Source organism: Homarus americanus, unplaced genomic scaffold, assembly GCF_018991925.1.
Source record: "Homarus americanus isolate GMGI-L3 unplaced genomic scaffold, GMGI_Hamer_2.0 scaffold32583, whole genome shotgun sequence".
Classification (NCBI taxonomy): domain Eukaryota; kingdom Metazoa; phylum Arthropoda; class Malacostraca; order Decapoda; family Nephropidae; genus Homarus; species Homarus americanus.
This window is the reverse complement of record NW_024713129.1, coordinates 23,152,160-23,173,220: the sequence shown is the minus strand read 5'-3', so window position 1 is coordinate 23,173,220 and position 21,061 is coordinate 23,152,160. Positions and strand designations below refer to the sequence as shown.

The following is a 21,061-nucleotide window of genomic DNA, read 5'->3' as shown; positions in this document are numbered from 1 at the left end:
CGGCGGGCAATTGAAAAGGTATAAGGATAGTCTTAAGACAAACCTGAAAAAGTACCAAATCGACCCCCTCCCCTGGGAGTCAATTCTCCACATTGTAATGCTTGGAGGAGCACCACACGAGAAGATGTCAATAATTTCAAGTTAGCCCAACTGTGAACCGAGGCAGACAAGCGCCACTGCCAGAAAGACGCTGCCACTGCCCCTCCCGCAGTAGATGGAGCCCTCCACACGTGCAATGAATGTGAACAATGCTGCAGGTCCAGTACCTGTCTATGTAGTCACCTCAAAGCTCACTAATGTAGGTAACATCCCTAATACCTCATATCATTGTATCATAGCTGGATGATCATCCTCAATTCCGAGTGACAGCAAAGTAGTACTGTACTCACCAATAGATCCTGTTCACTCAGCTGATTGTAATACTTAATTGTAATCGTCTTAACAATTGTGATGGAGGTTGGGTGGGAGATTAGTGGGTCATGTTACTGACCTGACTTGATTCAATATCAGGTCACCCATTGTCAGAGTGGGGGATTAGTGTGTCTTGTGACCTGAAGATGTCTTGAATAAAAGACGAATGGTAAGATGCACCAGTGTTTCCCACTTACTGACTGTGCAGTATCGTATATGTAACTGTATTTACTTTTTACGTTCTTAACACTGTATTCTTTGCTGATTTTGTTCTGGTACAATAATGTACAGCACTGCACAACACAAAATGTACACAAAAACAGCAACTAGCGAGGTAACAACCTTCTACAATAGCAGCTGAATATCAACTAAGCGATCCAAACAGCAGGGCCACCCACGCCCTAAAAATTTATTCCCAGACTCATAAATCAAAAAAATTTTTTTTAGATTTTTCATTTTTTCCTGAAATTTTCAGAAAATGCACCTGATTTTCAACCTCGGAATTTGTTCCCAAACCCGGAATTGAGAATTTTGCCGGAAAAATTCTGAGCAAATTTCAATTCCGGCTATTGGAAAGTTCCGGTTAAGAGGGATTCCGGCAAGTGGAGATATTACTTATTCAGCAACTGCTGTTCCCACAGCTACCATGTCAGACTAACATAATACCATGGTAACTTCTGAGTGGACAAATAATGATCATACCAATATGCCTCTTGATAATGTGCTTCAGCTGTTTGAGTACTTGCATTTTGTTCATTGCCTAGTTCCTAAACAGCTGGCAGTACATAAGACTTGATCTGTTAAGCCAGGGGATTCATTAATGACCCTACCCCTGACCTTTACCAGGTACAGTACAAGCAAAATTGATGCAGCTGAACCAATTAAGGCTATTTATCAGCCAGGTCCCCTGGGACAACAAAAGAAATCTCAGTAGTGAACATCAGTTCCAAGGTCAGGTCACTACTCCTTGCCAACGTGCACAGTTATATTGCAAGTATCATAAACGATCAGAGCATCACACAGATGATTGTCACAGGAGGAATACTACTGTCCCCCCTCCTCCCACTCACACACTACTCACCACTCCCACCCACATGATTCCAGGTCCTCCCCCACCCCACCACATGCAAGGCCCTACTACATCTCCCACCCCACCACATCCCAGACCCCACCAGGTCTCTCCTCATTCTCACTCTACTGTACTTACCTTCCTTTGTGTGAAATGAATAATGTGGGATGGGTTCATGGTATAGTTGTCATTGCTAAATGTGGTAAAGAAGAGGTTTCATTAGTCATAGATTCAGATTGGACCGTTAATATTATTTCAGAAGTGTGGCTGCGTGAAACTCTGCTGAAGATTGAGGAAGGTAATTTTTTTAGATCTTGAAACTGGCCTACATCTACCAACAGTTTAGAAATGAATTAAACAGCGGCAAGAGGAAGTGTCACTCAAACTAAACACCGACGTGGATAGCCAAAGGTTATAACCCGAGAGCAGGATAACGCCACCATGGAGACTGCATGTATCCTTAACACCAACAGTGAAGCTCAAGCAGAAACTACAGTTGACCTGTAGTTCAGTCACAAGATGGCGCCTCCACACGTTGGTGGAAAAAGCACCATCTATGTGTTATGAACAGAAATATAAAGCTGGCAGGGGATTTTCAGCAAACTTTAGATTTTGACTACATTATTATGAGTGTTGAGCAAAATTTTAATATACAGAAAATCTGGATAATTTCTTATACACTGTATTCCTATTCTACCCACCATGAATAGCACCATCTCCCAGGGGTTCTGTGGAGGTGGTCATAAACTGCTCCTTCGTGGTCTCATCTGCATTCCCAGGTTCACCATCCTAAGACAACCAACATAAAAACTCTAAAAATCATTTAACATTTGTTCTTTCATTATTGTTACAGATCTTAAACTCACTTAATAAAGAACTGGATTCCTTAAGTTTGAAAGAGTAAAATAAATATAAATAAATATCAACAGACCATGTAACCTTGGCGATTAAAGACTTTTCTCTTGTATGTTCCCTTATTACACCAGTAGAACCTTTCTGCTGACATTTCGTTTCAAAGCAAAGAGACTAATTAAAGTTCACTTAGATATTCACATATTCAACACGAAATTATAACCATTATTACCCTTCCTTAATACTGTATATGCTAATCTTTTCTCTTATTATGCTCACTCCTTCCAATATTCTCTCATGATATTGTGTGAAGCTACACTTCCTTACATCTAGCATTTACAGTGTAACTTCATGTATGATAATTGTAAGGGGCAGAAATGTGTCTGAGAATGTTGAAAGCTTCCTTACTGCAAATGCCTCATTTTTCATCTAAAATACACACTACAATATTATTACAGTGGTCATAACATGTTAAGACACAGATTAGACATACATATATACTGTACATACAGTTGTGGTCAAGAGTAGTCATCCACTCCACACCTAACACCTGTGCCTGGCCTGGTCCTTTCTGTACAGTAAGTCACCGAGGGACAGTGAGAAAGAATGGTATACTTGTGGGAGGGTCATTTGTTGGGGAGGTGGGGTATGATGCATATTGCTCATGAGAAAGGGAGGGGATTGAAGAAAACAGGGAAATTTATGAAAGAAGGAAGGGGAGAATGGATGTAAGTTTTTTGGTGCTACTGTAGTGTGCAGTCTACAAGATATTTAGGTTAGGTTAGGATTGGTTAGACTAAAGATATCTCTACAAACCACATGCTAAAATAGCACTGCTTTTTTTTTCTTCACTATATTATCTTTTTTTAGCATGCTTGAAAGAGTAGATGACGACCTTATTTTATGATTATTGTAATGTACCATCCATTTCCTTATTTATAATTTTTTCAGGTTGTGGCTCAGGTTTTAAACAATGGTAAAAAAATATTTATAATAACATTAATAATGTTGATATGAGGAGAAATAATGAATATGAGGGAGAAAATCACATATATTTTTAATATTTACCAACACAGGTCCTACAGAATCTCAATGGCCCATCCAATATTCTCCTCGCCTATCAAATGTGGTCTCCCTGGCCTAAAATGATATCATTCATATGAACTAAGAGTTCCAATATGTTTTGTCCACATTACACACCTGAAATTAGCCATTTTAATATACAGTATATAAAAATGTCAGCAACCCATAAAAAATACTCACAGCGGCCAATTTCCCAAGTTCCCAGACTCCTCCCAGTGGGTTAATCAGCATCTCACAGTGACCCCAACCTCCCTTGAAATTTCTGACCCGTTGTAGCCAGCCACGCACCTGCGACTCGGCAATCGACTTTCTTTAGCATCCATCTGGGGCTGGGTGTGGAACAGTGGCCAAACACTATTGCTAACACCACCTCACATAGATTTTCACAACTCTAATAAACATATTACAGGGTGAAAAAGTCACAATCTATCCAAGAATTAATTTATATATATTTTTTTCAATTAATTCAGTGTTGATTTTTTGTCTTCAAAAACGGTAGTGGCGAGTGGTGAAAGTGATCAAGTAACAGCCTAGTTTAGTGTTACTAGTGGTGAGCTGGCCACTCCAACTGTTCTATTATGTTGTTATATCATGGGCTTTCCCTCATGGAAGCCAGATGCCTTAACAGCTCTAATGACACATTACCTTGCACACCTCCCCAGAATCTAAAGTAAAGGCATAGATAACCAAGGGAAAGCTAAGTCCATATGACACCTCCCTGGACACCAGCCCTCCTGGATGGTTGGTTGGTTTTTGGGGCTTTAGGCCATTCAACTGCCAGAGTCATTAAGGCCATCAACATCAAGCTACATCCACCAACCTTAAAACAAAATTTTGTTTGTTTCATTTGATTTGCCTGTTTTTTTATATGGTGTATGGGGTTACTTAAACATTAAGACCTGTAAGTTTCATTGAAATCTAACATAGAGTTTTGTTTTTCAGAAAAATAATATATGAAAATATAATGTAAAAAATAATGACCAAATGAAATAACACAACCCATTCATTTTTCACGAGATATGTTTGAAAATTTGCCCCTCTAGTTACCAAACCCATAGCTATAAAACCTCCTGATTAGATTTATATAAACTATTTATTTGTTGAAAAAAAGTTTACAAAAATGGAAAAAAAAAGATTCTATCAGAAAACAAAATACTGTACAGGTAATTACCGTATATGGCAGCATATAAGTCGACCTTTGAAGCCAAATTTTTAGTGTTCAAAGTTAGGGGGTCGACTTATACGATGGGTATAAAATGATGACCGTAAGTGAGAGTATTTCGTATTACAACCTTCATATTTACCTTTAATATAATTGCTCTATTTCTATTATGGACGAAATAAAGTTTTTCTCAGTAGTTTTATTTAAACACCTTTTGTTATTGATGGCTGTGTGTGGACTGTGGTGGAATGAGCAGGAAGTCAAGTGAGTTCAGTGTTGTTGTGATTGTTGGGTCAGTCACTAATGACGTTGTGTGTGACATCATGTATAGAGTGGCTTGTTTACCTGTTTATGTATGTGTGCTGATGGTTGACTTGGTCCTTCACAACACTTGACAGCTGCTGAAGTTGGGGAGTCAACTTATATGGTAGGTATACCTCTATGACCAAATTTTTGTGCTTGAAAAGGGGGGTCAACTTACTGTATACACCGCCATATACGGTAACTGTACAGTATATTCTTAACCCTTACGCCCCGGGTGATGTTCCAGAATGCCTAACCAGCGCGCCCCGGGTAACGTTCCAGAATACGCGCCTTTTCCTGCTACTGTTTAAATACCCAGCGCGGGTTATCAGGTTCCAGTGTGACTATTTGCCTGTCACCCCACACGCTCGGCCACAGGGAAACTTCCTGAATGTAATTACCTACTTTTGTTTGTTTCATTTTCAATGTTTGTCCATTTATCATGTTGTATCAAAGTAATATTGCTAAAAGTAGTGTAGTTGTATTGTAGCGTAGTATTACTGGAAAATAATGCTATGATTATGTTATAAATGTATTTATTTGTGAAATTATTATTATTTTATGCATTATTTGCTCTACCAAACACAAGGACAGCCAGACAGCCTGGTTACCAACTGCGTGTGTGTTGCCGAGCACTTTATATGAAAAATAATGCAAACAAAATATTCTAAATTAATTATTTATTGGCAATGAAGTATTATGATCAGTAAATATATGCATTACTGACCACCCCAGACTCAAAGGCAAGCAGAAAATGGCCGCAAAGTGCGTAGTGACCTCGAGTGCTAGCAGTCAAAACAACATTGTCCATTTACCTCCCTCGCCACTGCAGCCACAGGGAAGTTTCTAGAGGGTAAAAATATAATTTTCTTACTTCATTTTTATTGTTTTATTATTTAAAAAGGTTAAAAAAAAATGTTGGGAAAAGTTGATTTTTCTCGATTTACCCTGAGTGGGGGATACAGCCACTGGTACCCTAGCCCGGGGCAAAAGGGTTAACTAGTCAAATAAAGAAATTGTAAATGGATAATAAATGCCTGCTCCTATTTACCTTTTTTATGTCTTTGTTTTTACAATATGATGAAAAATAACAGAGTAGAGATGTCTCATACAACGATAACTTTAGTTTTGAGATATGGCCCGTTTTCTGTGGAAGTACAAGTATGGGTATAAAAACCAAGTTTGGATGGTAATGATATTTATGATATTTATTAGGATTAGTGTTGGTTAGGATTTTCTAACCAAACCTAATCCTAATTGGCACTTGGTCCCTTCCTGTACAGGATACTATTCACTCACAGTGAGGGCGTCAGAGGCATGGCGCTACCTTCCTCTTTGTCGCCAGGTTGACTTTTTTTTCTCTCAGAAACTATCAGGGCTGTAATCTTTGCTGGATATTTTAGTCAGCAATTTTCGTAGTCTTTTCTGCTTTGGGAGTTGTTCTCATTGCTTCCTGAATGCCCAGACCAGCAAGAGTATTGTGAGCAGCACCAAAGCCAAGATGGGTAAGCAGTGATGCATCCAGTAGTATATATTTGCTCCCCAAAGCAAACTGATGGCCACTAATCCTGACTCTCTTACATACCTCCCAGACAGCCGCCACAGACTCATGGTGCCTGATGCTCGATGATACAGTTTTTACGTAAACTCACGCATATATAAATCAGATAAATAGTATTATTTCATTGTACATAATTACAGTAGAACCTCGATAAATCAGACTAATAGGAGCTTATCTGAACTGATAAGAAAATCAGTTGTCGTTATGTTATTACTGCACTTCAACAACTAAGGTTTTTAAGTGTATAACAAGGTTATTAATGCACTATTAGATCAACAAAAAAAAATATGAAACAGAACTCTCTGGGGTTGAAAATCAGACATAAATCTAGTTGTCATCAACTGTTTTCACCGAGGTGATTGTTGTTTACTGTAAAGTGTTTTATGTAAGTAACTACAAAATTTGTCTTATGAATAAAGAGAAAACTGTATACAGGGGATCCCCGAGTTACGAATGGGTTCCATTCCTGAGGATGTTCTTAAGTTGGATCTGTACGCAAGTTGGAACACATGCTATGTGCAAACTGTACTTACAGAACAATGTTTAAAATCCCACTATATCATAGCCTAAGTCCTTATATACATCTAAAATCACTTAATTTAGACAAAAGAAGAAATATAATGGCAAAATACAGTACATGAAAGTAAAAAATAAGTCATCACGTAAATAAAACACTGTAAATTTCAAGTTTAACCCCTGTTCATATTGATGGGGGTTCGTAAGTCGGGAACCCCCTGTACTGTACAGTACAGTACAGGTAGTTCTGCTATTGCGATAATTGTGTTCTTGTAAAATATCGTGTTATAGAAAATCATAATAGAAATAACAGGGCTTATGGAGAAAATAGGGTTAGGTGCAGATTACTAAATCGAAAAAATTTAGTAGTTAGCCTAACACAAAGGATAGCACAGTCTAAATAAATGTTACATTCATATCTAATAATGAAATCATACAGTAAATTTAACACTTTACCTTGAAAAAATATGAATGTAACTTGATGGGGGAGAAGGGTGATTTTGAGGTTGATAACATCGAGCTTCTCTTCAAGTGTTATATCCTTTCTTTTACGATAATCACCGGGAATTCTATCATCAGAACGCTTTTTGGAGATATTCTTCTTTACCATATTCACAGTTAATACCACAAAATTGGAGAAATAGTAAGCAAAAATCGCGTTATAGCAAACAAGCGTTCGCGTTATACAAATATTGTTCCGAATTCATAAATCGCGTTAGAGCAAATTCGCGTTATCAAAACACGCGTTATAGCAGAACTCACTGTACTATAAATATAAAAATAAGAACACATAATGTAGGGGTTTATTGTATGTGGAAGGCGAGTGTGTATCTGGGAGCAGCTGGCAGAGGGGAAGGAGGGGGGGGGGGGTTGGCTCCTTCCCCCTCTCTCCCACATGATTCCTTTAACACTTCTTTATGCAATTCCACCACAATTCTCATATAATTTAGGATCATTTGGTGCCAGGTTGATAAAATATTATCCTAAAAGAATCAGCTTTCCTGAAAAAAAATCTCACACTGAGCACCATGAGTCATTTCATACTCATTTGTTTACAAAGATCAAACAGCTGATTAGCTTACCACAATGTCTGTCTTCAACACTTCTTGCCAAATTGAGTCATCATGTATCACTCAAAGGTAGTAAATAAAATTTGTTAGGAAGGTATCTTCATATCAAATAATATACAGTTGTACCCCGCCATAGCGGTCAATTGAACCCAGAGGTCAGCGTTAAGTGAAATCCGATAAGTGAACAACAGAACATATGGGATTAATTCCAATAGAAACCGGCCCGACCCCCAAACTCCACTTTTTGAAGGCACATACCTATGTTGTAGTAAAAATAACATCTTAATTTTATGATGGTACATGCACACAATTAATACTTAAGAGAAATAGAGAAATACAGTCGCCAAGTTAATGTCCATTCAAATAATGGACTCAACTCCCTCCCCCTCTCACACTACACAGCCGGCTAACAGATGGTCGGTCGGTCCCTCCCCCCCCCCCCACCCCCCACCAACCGTCCCAAGGAGATGTGTGGGATAACCTCAAACTAAAGTTAGGAAAATATAATTGACATTGCTGGATTCCTTGTAAGACCAGGAATATTTTGAATATAAATGTCATATATTTTGCACAAAAGATAACATAGTTACCTAGAGAAAAATTTTTATCTAAAAATTGTAAGTTTAAAGCAAAATATATGATGTTTATATTCAAAATGATCACCAAATTATAAGAATTCCAGCAATGTAAATTATATTCTGACCGGGTAATTTGTATGAATTTTATGAGCTAAAACAAATATCTTCAGTTAATAAAAAAAAAATAATCTTCACGACACTATCTGTCAATCAAAGTACCCCACCTTGCCTCCCCCCCTCTTCCAACCGCGCGGTCAGTCCCAACCCTCCCCCCCACCCCCCACCAATCCTCCCTTCCAGAGTTTTTAACATTTAGTATTAAATAATACCTCAGATTAAAGTTAGGATAATATAATTGACATTGCTGGATTCCTTGTAAGACCAGGAATATTTTGAATATAAATGTCATATATTTTGCACAAAAGATACCATAGTTACCTAGAGAAAAATTTTTATCTAAAAATTGTAAGTTTAAAGCAAAATATATGATGTTTATATTCAAAATGATCACCAAATTATAAGAATTCCAGCAATGTAAATTATATTCTGACCGGGTAATTTGTATGAATTTTATGAGCTAAAACAAATATCTTCAGTTAATAAAAAAAAATAATAATTCTTCACAGGGTAACAGATGGTCGGTTGGTCCCTCCCTCCCCCCCACCCCCCACCAACCGTCCCAAGGAGATGTGTGGGATAACCACTAAATTTTAATAAATAATACCTCAAACTAAAGTTAGGATAATATAATTGACATTGCTGGATTCCTTGTAAGACCAGGAATATTTTGAATATAAATGTCATATATTTTGCACAAAAGATACCATAGTTACCTAGAGAAAAATTTTTATCTAAAAATTGTAAGTTTAAAGCAAAATATATGATGTTTATATTCAAAATGATCACCAAATTATAAGAATTCCAGCAATGTAAATTATATTCTGGCCTGGTAATTTGTATGAATTTTATGAGCTAAAACAGGCAGTCAGGCAGGGTGGCGGGTGGGGCAAATCTAAAAATAGCGTCTCGGACACTCACCGCGTATATGTGGAAAAAATCCGCGTTAAGTGAAAGTTCAGCTTTGGCAAGGCACCGCGTATATGCGAAAACGCGTTAAGTGAAACCGCGTTAGGCGGGGTAAAACTATACAGTGTGTTATAGTGACCCTTGTTGTAAGCTGGTCTGCTGAAAGCTCTCACACGTACACATCCTGAGTGAATACCGTCCGATACAGCTTATCCTTTTATTTTCAAGTCATATTACAAATTATTTTTTCTTTATTATTGAAGATGTTATATTAATCATGATGAACCATGAACCATAAGAGGATTATCATATGAGAATATAATATTGTACTAAATCGAAAAATAAATAAACCCGACGAATGAAGCAACACCCGATCAGCCCCAGCCTGCTTACATACTCAGTGTCTTAGTTCTCAGTAAGCCTATAGATAATCTGATTAGACCACTGTATGGTATTCAGTGAGTAAGTGTAATTTCATATTTTTTTTTTTTTTAACCTTCCCCATTTCTTAAAATATGTACAGTAATTTTTTTTTCTGGTGACCAGGGCACCCGAGTACAGTATATATAAAAAAAATATATTGAAGTCCAATTTATTGAGGTTTTACTAATTCTAATAGAAAATGTATTTTTTCTCATTGGGAGGGCACTAAAAATAGATAATACAGCGGTCCCTCGGTTACCGAACGCCTCGGCTAACAAATTACTTTCCATAAGAATATTCAATTCGGTTAACGAAAAAAATTCGGTTAACGAAATTCCTTACGAATTCCTCTCGACATGTTTTCGCTTGCTCACCAGCTGGAATATTAGTCCGCCAATACAGTAATCGGTTCTAGGGCTTAAATTCGTTCCCATTTGAGTATATATCAAGAAGGTTGTACTATTCAATAATTTTCCAAGTTTTATACTAAAATTTTTAGTCATTTTAACAATTATTTAACATACAGTAATTGAAGTACGGGAAACTAGTTTTTAGTGCGCCAAACAGCCAATCAACTCACCAAACAGGCATCAGTTTGTATCTTTGGTCAGTAGAGGTAACATCTTGCTTGAGACTCTCTTGAACATAAACTATTTTTACGTTTTTACATTACAATTATTGGTCATTCTGAAGTTTATTTTACATATTGACAATATATAATGCAGTGCAGTGTTGATTTAAAGAAAATAATCTTGAATTACACCAAGTGAACTAAAATTTTATGGGTGAAATGGCGGCATGGGGTGACTTCTCTTCCACCCCAATGCCTTCTCTTCTCCCTTCTCCTCCACCCCCATTCTAATTCTCATCATCATCATCATCATCAACCAGGAGCCTTGTACATGCACACCTCAAAGTAAGTGTACTTTACTGCATTTATTTTTACTTTGTATGTAATTTTCGGTTAGCTGGAACCAATTACCCAAAATCCCATTGAAACAACGGTTTCGGTTAACGAATTTTTCGGTTAACGAACGACCTTCTGGAACGAATTGTGTTCGTTAACCGAGGGACCACTGTAGTTTTTGAAGGGGAAAGAATTGTCACATGATGGTAACACTTTCATAGAAGACGGGCCACATATTCAGAAGGACTGAGACATTATTATCTCATTTTTGGTGTCAGAGTAAAAAATTTGAATATTTCTGGCATCCAAGTACCTCCCCCACCCTCTTGTGACCCATTGTGTAGAAAGACCTTGAGCTCACGGGTATGGTAGTAGGAGGGGTGAATGATTACTTTTGACCGTGACTGTACATACATACATACATACATACATACATACATACATACATACATACATACATACATACATACATACATACATACATACATACATACACACATACATACATACCCGATTGGGATTTTTCTTGTCATCAGCAAGAGCCACAGACAAAGTGCCATCATCATCTGGGTGTGTGTCTGCCACTGAGCCATCCCCATCCGTGACCACAGGCTCCCCTCCACCAAACAACCTGGAAAACAACACACTGCTTAAGTTAAGTAATTTAAGCCTAATATGGAAATTTCAATTATTTACTATCAATTAATCTATGAACACTCTTATATTTTTTAAGTACATAAGGTGAAACTGAAGGATTAACATAACTTTATACTCCACTACTCATAACACAACCTTATGCCACTGCCCACATCACAATATTATACTTCTACCCCAGCCATCTCCCTCACTGGAACTCACAACACAACTTTTCTTGTGTAGGGCACTGGGCACTAAGGCTCAGTCTCGTCCTCCCGGAAGTAAGTCAGTAGACCACACGATATTTGGACCACCCCTTCCCTCGACATCCATGACAGCACTGACCTTCCAATGATTGTTAAAATGTTTTATCTCCTTCCACCATTATATTTTTTATCACTCCTATTACTTATTAGCTTACTAGCCATTCAGGTGGTCGGTTGGCACAGTACTATGTTATGGCCTTCATTGTCCAGTTGTAATGACCACGGTCGTACACGTCAGTTAACGTAAAATCAGACGAGTCATATTACGCTCAATAGCTATGCTTTCTTTATTTGAGTCCCCCGTCTGAGAAGTCCGTTTTCTCATCGCTTCAGGACCCCTGAGTCCTCCGTTTTCCCTCAATCTTGGAGTGCACCCGAGACTTCGTTATTCCTTAGTATAATGACACAGAAATTGAAATTGCAACTGTGGTTGCATACGTTGAGGCAACTTAGATATGTCTGATCACAGTTGGAACATTCAAGATCCATTGTGAGTGATGTTGAAAGCTTCAACTGTCCTAATTGTTAGTAAAACTTGTCAAGTCTGTCAGTATGAGTGGCATATCCTTATATCGTCCTTGGGGATAGCCATGAGTTTCCAAGTGCTACTGAAGTTAGATTATTTTGATGCCCAAACATCAGAGAATCGGATGTTTGTAGTTTAGTTAGTGTCTGTTGTCTATTTTAGAAAATCATTAATCTACTGAAAAGATTCTGTCAAACTCAAAATCTCCCAAGACCTAACGGCTCTCCTCAGGAAGAATTCCTTGGCTGTGGTTTGTGGTTTCCTGTAAGTAGAGTTGTTAGTGCGTGTTTAATGTCCATTTCACTTTTTCCTGACAAACCCAATCTCTGATTAGATTATAACAATAGACATAAGAAATGAACCTGACCCGTGACACTGACGTTCATAGCCGAGTGTACAGCGACCAAGTTGAATAGAATTTCTGTTGTTGGTGAGATTAGCCTTTCTGGTATGTATGCGTAGGCCGGAACTGCCCCAGGCTCACATATATACGAATGCACGAGGGAGACTCACACACTCGTGACTCATCCTCAACGCATCTCCAGGTATGTGAACGGTTGTTTCCCACCGCCATGTTAAGTCATTTTATTTTAGTCGATTTTGTGAATATCAGAGTTCATGTTTTAACAGAGTAAAATAATCATGTGCCAAGTAATTCGAGTAAAGTAAGTGTCGTCTGTATTGCTGCCAGACGTATAGTTATGAGTATTTGAGTTAGACATTTTCACGCTAGTGACTGTTCCTCAATGCATCTCCAGGCACTGTTTGCGTTGTCACCACTACCGAGGTGCGGTAGCCGCCTATGGGCAAGATGGTCCTGAAAGGATGTATTTAATATGACGAGATAAGAATCCGAGGACAAGACTACCCAGAGAACGCCGTGCGGAGACAATGCACCGAGTCTACCCCCGGGCATTCCTTGCGAGCGAGCTTCAGCTGTCTGTGTCGTAAACAACTCCGGCTAACAGTGGACTCAGCCCTGTCCGGTCCATTGATCTTGGTTATATGTATTGAGCAGTATTGGTATCTATGATTGGGCTAATTAGCAGACATATAGTTATCCCAGGTTGAGTATTGAACCCATGAATGTTGGTGTTACCAGTGGTACTGGTGTTATAGGAGTTGAGTCCACCAACCAGGTGTACTACCACTGAGTCTAGTTAAAGTGCCAGGTTGTTCATTCTGAACTAACAGGAGGTGTTTAATAATATCTTAATTTTGGATCTTGTCGAGTGTAAGGGCGGAAACGATCTTCCTGCTCGTTACCGCTGCTAACTCTCTCGTCTGCTGGCGTGACCCCCACTTATTTGATGTTTGTTGAGTGGTGTCAGAGTTTTTTGTGTTATATTTTTTATAGTAAAGAAATGTCAATCTCAAACGGTTGTTTGCTATTCCTCAGAAAACCAAGGTCCTTGACTTTCCTTTATTAAGAACTTGATTAGTCTGGTAAGGGATTTCTATCCCTAATTCCCAGGCCTTTACAAGTGGCGACCTTGCCAGGATTATCTCTGACCTTTGGTTTCTGAGGTTTAACATTCGTTCCGGTGTTGTTGTAAGTCGCCGTGAGCGCACCACTTACTGTCTGCGGCCCGGAAGTAAGTGTTGTTCAGTGGTTATCCCTTCCTTCTGTTGTGCTAATTTTGTCGCTCTCCCTTGTACTTGGGGAAGTTAATTAGTGTTGGTTGGGGTGCACTGTGGATGCTGTCATAGCATTTATGTTTTTGTTTCACCTGGTGCAGTTTCTTTACCCTGAGAGTGATTCAGCTGGACTGGGTGCGGAACAAGGTTCCTCCAGTCGGATCAAATCATTTATTGATCTGATTGAGCCACTAGGTGAGTTACCTTTGGCTATTTGTGGGGTAAGTTGTGTATTTTTCTTTTTACTCTTGGCCTTTCGGATCATTATGTATAAATTTGAGGAGTTGAAAGGTCAAGCGGTGGCCCTGGGTCTGACAGGTACTGAGGTTGGTCAGTACGTGGTCAACCAACAGAATGCCGAGAGAGAGGAACGTCAGAAAGCGAGAGAGGAACTTCAGAAAAAGAGAGAGTTGGAGGAACATCAGAGAGAAAGAGAGTTGGAGGAACTTCAGAGAGAAAGGGAGTTCGAATTAGCTAAGTTGCAGGCAGAAAAGGACCTAGAACTAGCTAGGATTAATGCTTCAAGTAGACCAGAATCCTCTGGCCATATACAAGACAATGTGGTAAAACCCAGCTTGCCTGTGTACCGTGAAGGAGAAGACATCGCCTCCTACCTTGTTAGGTTTGAACGGGCAGCTGAGCTGCTTGGTGTGGACCCAGATGGCTATGCTGTAAGGTTGGGTAGCCTACTGAGTGGTAAGCCGGTAGAGATTTACACGTCCCTGTCTGCCGAAATCACCAGAGGTTACTTCTTGTTGAAGCAAGCTCTCTTGCGAGGATTTAACAAGACTTCTGACGGTTATCGTTTTGATTTCCGCAGATCGAAGATTAGAGCAGGAGAAACATACCAGCAATTTTCGATTCACCTGGGTGGTTTGTTTCAACAATGGCTGGAGGCATCAGAGGTTGAAGAAACCTTTGAGTCTCTCTCTAACTTCATGATATTAGATCAGTTTTTGTCTTATCTACCTCCAGACTTGAGAATTTTCATCAAAGAACACCAGCCAACGACGCTTGGAGAAACTGTTCGTCTTGCCGACAACTGGGCGTCTGCTCGTAAAGCCTACCCTAAGTCTTCCCCTCCTGCAGTGAAGAACGCGAAGCCTCCGTCCTCCGAGGAACCATCCCCAGGAGTACACAGGAGTAGTCCACCAGCCGTGCGATGTCAAAGCTGCGGAGAAGAAGGGCACATTTGTTCTCGCTGTCCCAGGAATCCCCTCGCCTTCAAAACTGCTGACACTCATCAGCCCAGCAACAAGGTCAGATTCTGTTTGGAAGACAGGAGCTGCCCCCGTTATTGTGTCAGTGGAACAATCAATGGGTCTAGGGCATCTACTTTCAAAAGGGACACTGGTTGCTCGTGCATTATTGTCTCTGAGGAAGCCCTGCCTAACGCTGACATCTCCAGCTGCCCGAAGGTTAGTGTCGCCGATTATTTAGGTCGTGTTGACCAGTTCCTGTTGTTAGGCGCTTCCTGTGTTGCCCCTATTTCACTGGTTGGTCTAATGTGGTAAGAGCTCCCATTAAATTTGCTGGTATCCTCATTGGTAATGTTCCCGGTGTTCGTGACCCTAACGACCCGGAACTGTTAAAATTCTCCTCACCACCAGCAACCACGCCACCTGCTGACGACGACGACTCGCCACCCTCACACGCCGCCACACCTGCAGCCAAGGTCCAAGCTGTAGAGACACGGACGGCGAAGGTGAAACGTCCGCATCCTCTGATTCTGTCGAATTTGTTGCCACTGACTGTGACTCCCAAGGAGTTTGCCAAGCTTCAAGACTCGTGTGCCACTCTGAAGCGGGTAAGGGAGAAGGTGACTTCCCGGGAGGAGGATCAGGTGAGAGATGGGTCGGTTTATAAGTTTGTTTCTATTAATGGGGTGTTACACAGGTCTTGTGTTTCATCCAAGCGACCAGCTAAAGTAGGTCGGTTTTTACTTGTTGTCCCTGCTGTTTGTCGTAGTAACATCCTCTCTGTAGCTCACAAGAGCTCTCTTGTAAGTCACTGTTCTCGTAGGAAAACTTATAGGAAGGTTGCTGATCCGTTTTACTGGCCAGGTATGGGGGCGGATATTAGAGCTTTTTGTAGGAGTTGTGATCAGTGCCCACGTATGTCCGCCAAGGGTAGAGTCCGTCCTGTTCCACTTGAACCCTTACCCGTCATTGCAGAACCATCTTCTCGGGTAGCCATAGATTTTGTTGGTTCGTTCTCACCCCCTTCCTCTAAGACGCCTAAATTATTCCAAGCTAATTTAAGGCAATATAATTACAGGACCCACATTGCTCGTGTCCTTGACGACGTTTCCAAGCTGGAGTTAGTAGAGGCACTACCCAGCAAGAGTTCCTGTGAAGTTCAGGCGCTAGACTCTGATGATCTCGGTTCCCAGTTGCTGCTAACACCTGACGAGACAGAAGAATCCTCTACGACTGGAAATAGGCCCAAACTTAAACCTGGATTGAAGTGGACCCCACGTGCAGTTCCTTGATACGGCCTTACGTTTTGGACATCAAGTTACCGCCTATTCTTTTATGTGACCCTTCTTTATTGTGCAATGTGTATTTAAGCATTTGTTGTAAGATGATTATGCTTTGTGTACTAATCTTAAGTTTAATCTACCTTACAGTAGATTTTTGTTGGGGGAGCAGTGTAAGGGCGGAAACGATCCTCCTGCTAGTTACCGCTGCTAACTCGCTCGTTTGCTGGTGCAGACGACACTTGGGGTGGTTGGACGGAGGTGAGAACGGCAGCGACTATCTCCGCCACCGGCAGATTCAACCCAGCCGCCATACCGTCAGTATCTAGCTACCCTGCTGTCCGTCAAATTCTGGCTGTGATCTCATCATAGGTCCTGGACTCGTGGGCTGTGTCCCCAGACCTTCACCTATCGACTGTCAATTCTCTGGTCATCTACCACTACCACATACCACGACCGTCAGTTCATCTCATTCCGTCTGTGCCCCGGTGTTCTCCTGCCATTTCAAGACAATCGGCCGCTGTCGCTCGAGTGTGGAGTTGAATGGACGCTTCCCTACCCTGAGTGTGCATCACCGTGTTCCAGAACCTTCCCCCAGGGCCACTGCCGTAGGAAATATCTGTTCATTGTTTGATTCTCAATTGTTGACTCCATTTAATTGTTTGAATCCATTAATTGCTGACTCCCATTAATTGTTTGATTCCATTAATTGTTTGCTTCCCTTAATTGATTAACTCCATTAACTATTGACTGCATTAATTGTTTGACTCCCGTAATTATTTGATGTTTGTTGAGTGGTGTCAGAGTTTTGTGTTATATTTTTTATAGTAATGAAATGTCAATCTCAAACGGTTGTTTGCTATTCCTCAGAAAACCAAGGTCCTTGACTTTCCTTTATTAAGAACCTGATTAGTCTGGTAAGGGATTTCTATCCCTAATTCCCAGGCCTTTACATCGAGTGTGTTATATAATCGTCTGTATTGACAATGAAATAATATAACAGTTGTGCAATGATGTAATAAGTAATGAAAATCTATTTTGCTGTGTGTAAAGCAAGACCTAACTGGTCCAGTCTTGTCTGAGTGCACTTAATTAACATCTTGTTCACTCCATATGTTAATAAATATTGAATTAGTAAACTACAAGTATAACTGCTCTATTCCTTCTACCCATTGGTTCTCAGAAAATAACTTTGTAACTCACGTGCCTAGAAGCTCGCTAACACGCTACCTAACAGTTCACTAAGATATGTTATATTCAAATAAAAGCCTGGGTGGTGGCAGGCTACCGTTGTAAGTATACTAAGTGTTGTAATAAGAATGACATGGTTTCCCAGATTAATCCATGGTTTAGAATATAACTACAACAGGATATAGTTGAGAGAAAGTACGGACATAAAATTCAGAAAAATACAATAATATATATGAAATAAGAAATGAAGTAAAGAAAAGGATATTAACTTAGAAAATATAAGCAAAGAAATATAAGATGGATACTTATAGAGAGAAAGACTCAGAGTAGAAGAATATAAGTATAGAAAAGAGGAATAAAGAGAATAAATATGAAGTAAGGAACTGGACCCTTACACAGTATCAGTACAGGAGAAAACTAGAGTACACTACAGTACCCAGAGAAAACTAGAGTACACTACAGTACCCAGAGAAAACTAGAGTACACTACAGTACCCAGAGAAAACTAGAGTACACTACAGTACCCAGAGAAAACTAGAGTACACTACAGTACCCAGAGAAAACTAGAGTACACTACAGTACCCAGAGAAAACTTACAAATGTTTGGTAGGGTCACACTGAATAATACCTTGCCTTTAGATTAGAGAACTGGGTACTGGCTAATAACTCACTGATAATACTACTTGTGTAATGTTTGTTTGATTAGACTACTTATGTAATGTTTGTTTTTTTTATCTTACACACAGTGTATGGGCATGTATTGTGAGTAGGATAAGAATCTACACTAAGAAGGATACACTTAATTCAATATACACAAGAGACAGTTATAGTGCAGCTGCCCTGCACCATGCAGGGCTGCCCATATGAGACCCCAGAATTGTCCAAGGAAAGGGCCATCCGGGTGCTTGAGATGCACCAGGCAAAAGTGCACCCACCAGCAACGACCGCCACAGGAGGACCCAAACAACAGAAGGCCACGCAACCTGAACTCACTGTTGCCCTGACTGATGGGCCACCTACAAGACCGCCACTGGCCTGACTGGGGGCACAGTTGCAGTACAGCTCCTCGAGTGTTGTGAGGAAGCTCTCCGCAGAGACCTCCATAGAAACCTCTTTGGCGGGCTCTCCACCAAAGATAAGACCCACCTCCTTCATGAAATCAGAAGACTGACAGTGAGTGAAATAACAGGATGGTGAACAGGGTGCAACTGGGCCATCTGGAAGAGGATGAGGGCGAGCAGGTGCGACATTTTGCTGCCAGAGTCAAGGGGCAAGCATCTGTCTGATGCTATGGTGTGAAGTGCACCAGGACTGGGAACGACACAGTTGTTAGCTATGCAGACAAGGTCATCCAAGATCAAGTCACGCGGGCCTGCTCAATGTTGATATCAAGAAGGACCTACTCAGTCATCCAGACAACACCACCATTTACCTCGATGCTGTTTTGACTTTTGTCAAAGCCAAGGAGTCAGACCTGAGATCACAGGATCTCCTCTCTGATCACATGGCGAGACTCCACCCCAAGCTATCGAAATTCCAACAACAGAAACGATTCATGGTGACAGACGTCAGCCCAACATTGAAATGTGCCTACTGTGGAAAGATGGGACATGGGGCTAGGGCCAAGGCAACATCAGGAAGGATAAGTGCCAGGCCGGGGCAAGAGATGCTTGTTGTGTGACAAGTCTGGACATTTCCGGTCAGTTTGGTGGTTGGGCCAGTTTAAGCCAGATGGGACAGTGGTGAACAACACCGGCAATGCTGGCATGATGCTATGGGATACTGGAATGGATTCTGAATTCAAGTCCCTGGTATCAATTGGCTCCACGATGCAGTACGGCCGCAGGCGCCTCATGGTCGACCACCGACTATGGCACGAAGCCATGGGCTGGGTGCGTCATTGAATGTGGCGGTGTCCTAGGCGGCTTACCACAAGTTGGGCCTACCACTCAGGAGTAGCTGCCTGAAACTGGCCAGTGATGTTAGATCCTGCCCAGACACAGGAGCCCAGACCACTGCTGCTGGCCCATTCCTCCTGTCACTCTTGGGTTTACAACCGAGCGATCTGCTACCCTGTCAGCCAGACCATCTGCACGGAGAACAGCCAGATGAGTCTGATGGGTGGGATCTTCATTAACATTACAGGGCATGTCAAGGGTGGCCACGTTAGATTAACCAAGCAGCTGTGCTACATTGCCAAGGACTGCCCAGGCTTATTCCTCAGTCAACAGGCCTGTTCACGTCTTGGCACATTTCTGAAAACTTTCCGGCGATTGGAGATTCCACAGAAGCACAGAGGAAAAGAGACAGTGGCAGCCGGCATAAAATCGATGGATAGCACCAGTGAGGGCCAGACCACCGAGGAGGTACGATGCGAGTGTCCAAGGAGAACACAACCACAGCCAGTACTGAGTATGCTCCCATTCGAGCCAGTCCCTGAAACCTCAACAAGCTCCAGCAATGGATACTGGATAGGTATGCGCCTCCAGTGCATTCATCGTATGTGAGCACCAACAGCTGCCAATGATGCATGGAGAGCCGCTGGAAATCTTCCTCAAGCCGGATGCAAGGCCAATAGCGGTACACACACCAATACCAGTCCCACTGCACTGGCAGGATGAGGTAAAACGAGGCCTGGATCAGGACGTAAGGATCCAAGTCCAGGAGGAATTGCCGCCAGGGACCCCAACCAAATGGTGCCACTGGATGGTAATCATGGCAAAAATAGATGGGTCACCACACACCACCACCACCCTTCCACCAGGTGACCTTTGTGCCAACTAGCACCAAGACCATTCTCGATGCATGGAATGGATACCACAGTGTGGGGCGACACGAGAACAGTCGAGATTACACTATGTTCATCACACCCTGGGATCGTTATCCTGGCAGCAGGAGATGGATAAACCCATATATTAAACCTCATCACAAGCGACGTACCATACAAGGTAAAGTGCATTGACAACTCTCTTATGGGCCGACTCCATCGATCAGTGTTCTTTCCGGACCTGCCACTCCCTCACTCTCTGCGGTACAAACAGCATTGTTTTTAACCCAGAGAAATTTCAATTTGCACGAGATAATGTGGAATTCGCTGGGTTCGAGGTCACCCCAGAGTTGGTCAGACCATGCCAGCAACTGCTGGAGAACATCAAGAGTTTCCCTACTCCCAAGGACATAACTGGAACATGCTCATGGTTTGGCCTAGTACAACAAGTGAGCTATGCCTACACAGTGCGGCTGGCAATTGAGCCATTCAAGGTACTTTTTGAAACCAAGTGTAAAATTTTATTGAAGTGAACAGCTGAACAAGCTGTTTCAGGATTCCAGAAGCATGATCATTCAGACAGTGGAAAAAGAAGTGA

General features: G+C 41.2%; 1 protein-coding gene across 1 annotated transcript in view; it reads right to left on the bottom strand.

Annotated features, from left to right (window-relative positions):
- Positions 1-21,061, bottom strand: part of LOC121870484 (membralin-like) — a 117,224-nt gene that overhangs the window by 50,063 nt on the left and 46,100 nt on the right. Inside the window, exons 6-7 of the mRNA XM_042372321.1 lie at positions 11,472-11,592; positions 2,182-2,269 (exon numbers count right to left, since the gene is read on the bottom strand). Coding sequence (XP_042228255.1) covers positions 2,182-2,269; positions 11,472-11,592 — 209 coding nt within the window. The remainder of the gene's footprint in view (positions 1-2,181; positions 2,270-11,471; positions 11,593-21,061) is intronic.